The 2,500-nt window shown below is 47.1% G+C and overlaps 1 protein-coding gene across 1 annotated transcript in view; it reads left to right on the top strand.

Annotated features, from left to right (window-relative positions):
- Positions 1 to 1,654, top strand: part of EMWEY_00031930 (hypothetical protein, conserved) — a gene marked incomplete at both ends in the record, with an annotated part of 2,549 nt that extends 895 nt beyond the window's left edge. The window contains 2 exons of the mRNA XM_013478377.1: positions 101 to 1,102; positions 1,642 to 1,654. Of these exons, the coding sequence (XP_013333831.1) occupies positions 101 to 1,102; positions 1,642 to 1,654 (1,015 nt within the window). The remainder of the gene's footprint in view (positions 1 to 100; positions 1,103 to 1,641) is intronic.
- Positions 1,655 to 2,500: the final 846 nt, after the last annotated feature.

The following is a 2,500-nucleotide window of genomic DNA, read 5'->3' as shown; positions in this document are numbered from 1 at the left end:
TGTGCTGCTGCTGCTTCCTCTCTTTCTTATTAACTGTTATTAAGGATCCAGGTATCCATCCGCAGCTAACACAGGACCTGATTATACACTGCAATAGTAGGCAGCAACCATTACCAATTGCTACTTCTGCTGCTGCTGCTGCAGCAGCAGCAGCAACAGCAACAGCAAGAACAACACCTACTGCTGCAGCAGCACATAACGATTCCCGTCATAGCACTCGTGCTCACAAACATGCAGCAGCACGACGAGCAGCAAGGAGCAAACACAATGCTGCTGCTGCTGCTGCTGCTGCTGCAACAGCTGCAACAGCTGCAACAGCTGCAACAGCAGCAACAGCAGCAACAGACATTGAATTGTGTGACTTGTCTCCAGCTGCAACAGACAATGCCAACGAACAGCAGCAGCAGGAGCAGCAGCAGCAACAGCAGCAACAGCAGCAGCAGCAGCAGCAGCAGCAGCAAAAGGATTTGAATAAGGACCATTTTGCTGTCAGTAGCAGTTCATCGGATGCTCCTGCAGCAGATGCAGCAGCAGATGCAGCAGCAGCAGGAACAGATGCAGCAGCAGCAGATGCAGCAGCAGATGCAGCATCAATGGATAAAGAAGAGGATAATACTGGTAGAATTGTATTGGTGCAGCAGCAGCAGCAGCACACAGCAAATCGCAGCAGCAGCATAGACAGCTGGGAGACGGAGAGTGAGCGAACTCTACGTACAACAAGCAGCAACAGCAGCAGCAGCAGCAGCAGCAGTATAATGAGCAGCAACAGCAGCAGCAGCAATGATAGTGACTACAGCAGCAGCAGGAGACCTCATTATACACCGCAAAGTGGTCGTATACGTCGTCATCATATCCGTTCATTACGCCACCACCGTCTGCTGCTGCAGCAGCAACAGCAGCAGCAGCAGCAGCAACAGCAGCAGCAGCAGCAGCAGCAGCAAAACCATAACTATATGCGCAACAATACCCATGAGACCCATCGTCTGAATGAGGGTAACGAGATAGAGCTGATGCAGCAGCAGCAACAGCAGCAGCAACAGCAGCAGCAGCAGCAAGAAGAACAAGAAGAAGAATATGAATTATGTGAATTATGTGGTATATGGTGCGAATTATTATTAAATAAATATAATCATTGTATTGATTGTGGTGTATGTATATCTTATTTAGATCATCATTGTCCATGGACATCCAAGTGTATAGGCAGCAAAAATATTTATTTCTTTTATTTATGGTTATTTTCTTCTTTTTCTTTTCTTCTTTTTTATTCCTTCTATGGATTTATATATCATTATCATACACATAAAGATATTGTACAATGGTAAGTTCTTCCTGCTCTTGTTGCTGTTGTTGTTGCTGCTGCTGCTGCTGCTGCTGCTGCTGATGGTGGTGGTGGTCGTGGTGTTGTGCTGCTGTTGCTGCTGCTGCTGCTGCTGTTTGGGGTATTTGCTGTTGACTATTGAGCAACTGGCATTCATTAGTTTTGCTGCTGTTTCTCCCCAGCTGCTGCTGTTGATACTTTTGCTGCTATAGCTGCTGCTGTATCTGTTGCTGCTGTATCTGTTGCTGCTGTGTCTGTTGATGCTGCTTCTTTTGCTGCATCTGCTGCTGCATCTGCTGCTGCTGCTTCTTTTGCTGCTGCAGGGACAAAGCCTAAGCTGCAACTTAAGTGTCACCTCCGATGGTAGACTGCAGCGAAACAGGCTGCTGCTGCTGCTGCTGCTGCTGCTGCTGCAGCGCAGCAGCAGCAAAAGCACAACGTTAACAACAATATAGCAATAGAAGCTTTTTAAGGTTGTTTGTGTCTCATGCTGCTGCTGCTGCACCCGTTGGAACAGCAGCAGCTGCAGCAGCAGCAGCAACAACAACAGCAGCAGCAGCAGCTTCTGCTCCTGCTGCTGCTCCTGCTGCTGCTCCTGCTGCAATTGAGTTTGCAGCATTGAGCGATGTAAATGAATATTTGTACAGAAATATATGTATGTTTTCTTGTCGTTAGAGCAGTAACAGCAGCAGCAGCAGCAGCAGCAGCAGCAGCAACAGCAACAGCAACAGCAGCAGCAGCAACAATAAAATATACAATAACAACATGTTAGTGGCATCCTTTCCTTGTGGGATGTTTGCTGCTTCTTCTCTAGTGTAGCAGCAACTGCAGCAGCAGCAGCTATTGCTGCTGCTGCTGCTTTAGTAGATGCTGCTTTTCCTGCTGCTGCTGCTGCTGCAGCAACTGCAGCAACTGCAGCAACTGCAGCAAAGTGTCTTTTTGTCTGCTCATACAATATTTTCTTGTAGAAACAAAGCCACAGCCACACACTCCCCACTCTGCTGCTGCCCGCAGCAGCAGCAGCAGCAGCAACAGCAGCAGCAGCAACAGCAATAGTAGGTGTAGGACGATAGGCAGAGAAGCTAAACCCTAAACCCTAAACCCTCGTTGATGGATGTGTGAATATTTGGCTAAGACAATTTTTTTTTTTTTTTTTTTTTTTTTTTTTTTTTTTTTTTTTTA

This window comes from Eimeria maxima, genomic scaffold, assembly GCF_000499605.1.
Source record: "Eimeria maxima Weybridge genomic scaffold, Emw_scaff408, whole genome shotgun sequence".
In the NCBI taxonomy this organism is placed as follows: domain Eukaryota; phylum Apicomplexa; class Conoidasida; order Eucoccidiorida; family Eimeriidae; genus Eimeria; species Eimeria maxima.
This window is presented reverse-complemented; position numbering and strand designations above follow the sequence as displayed.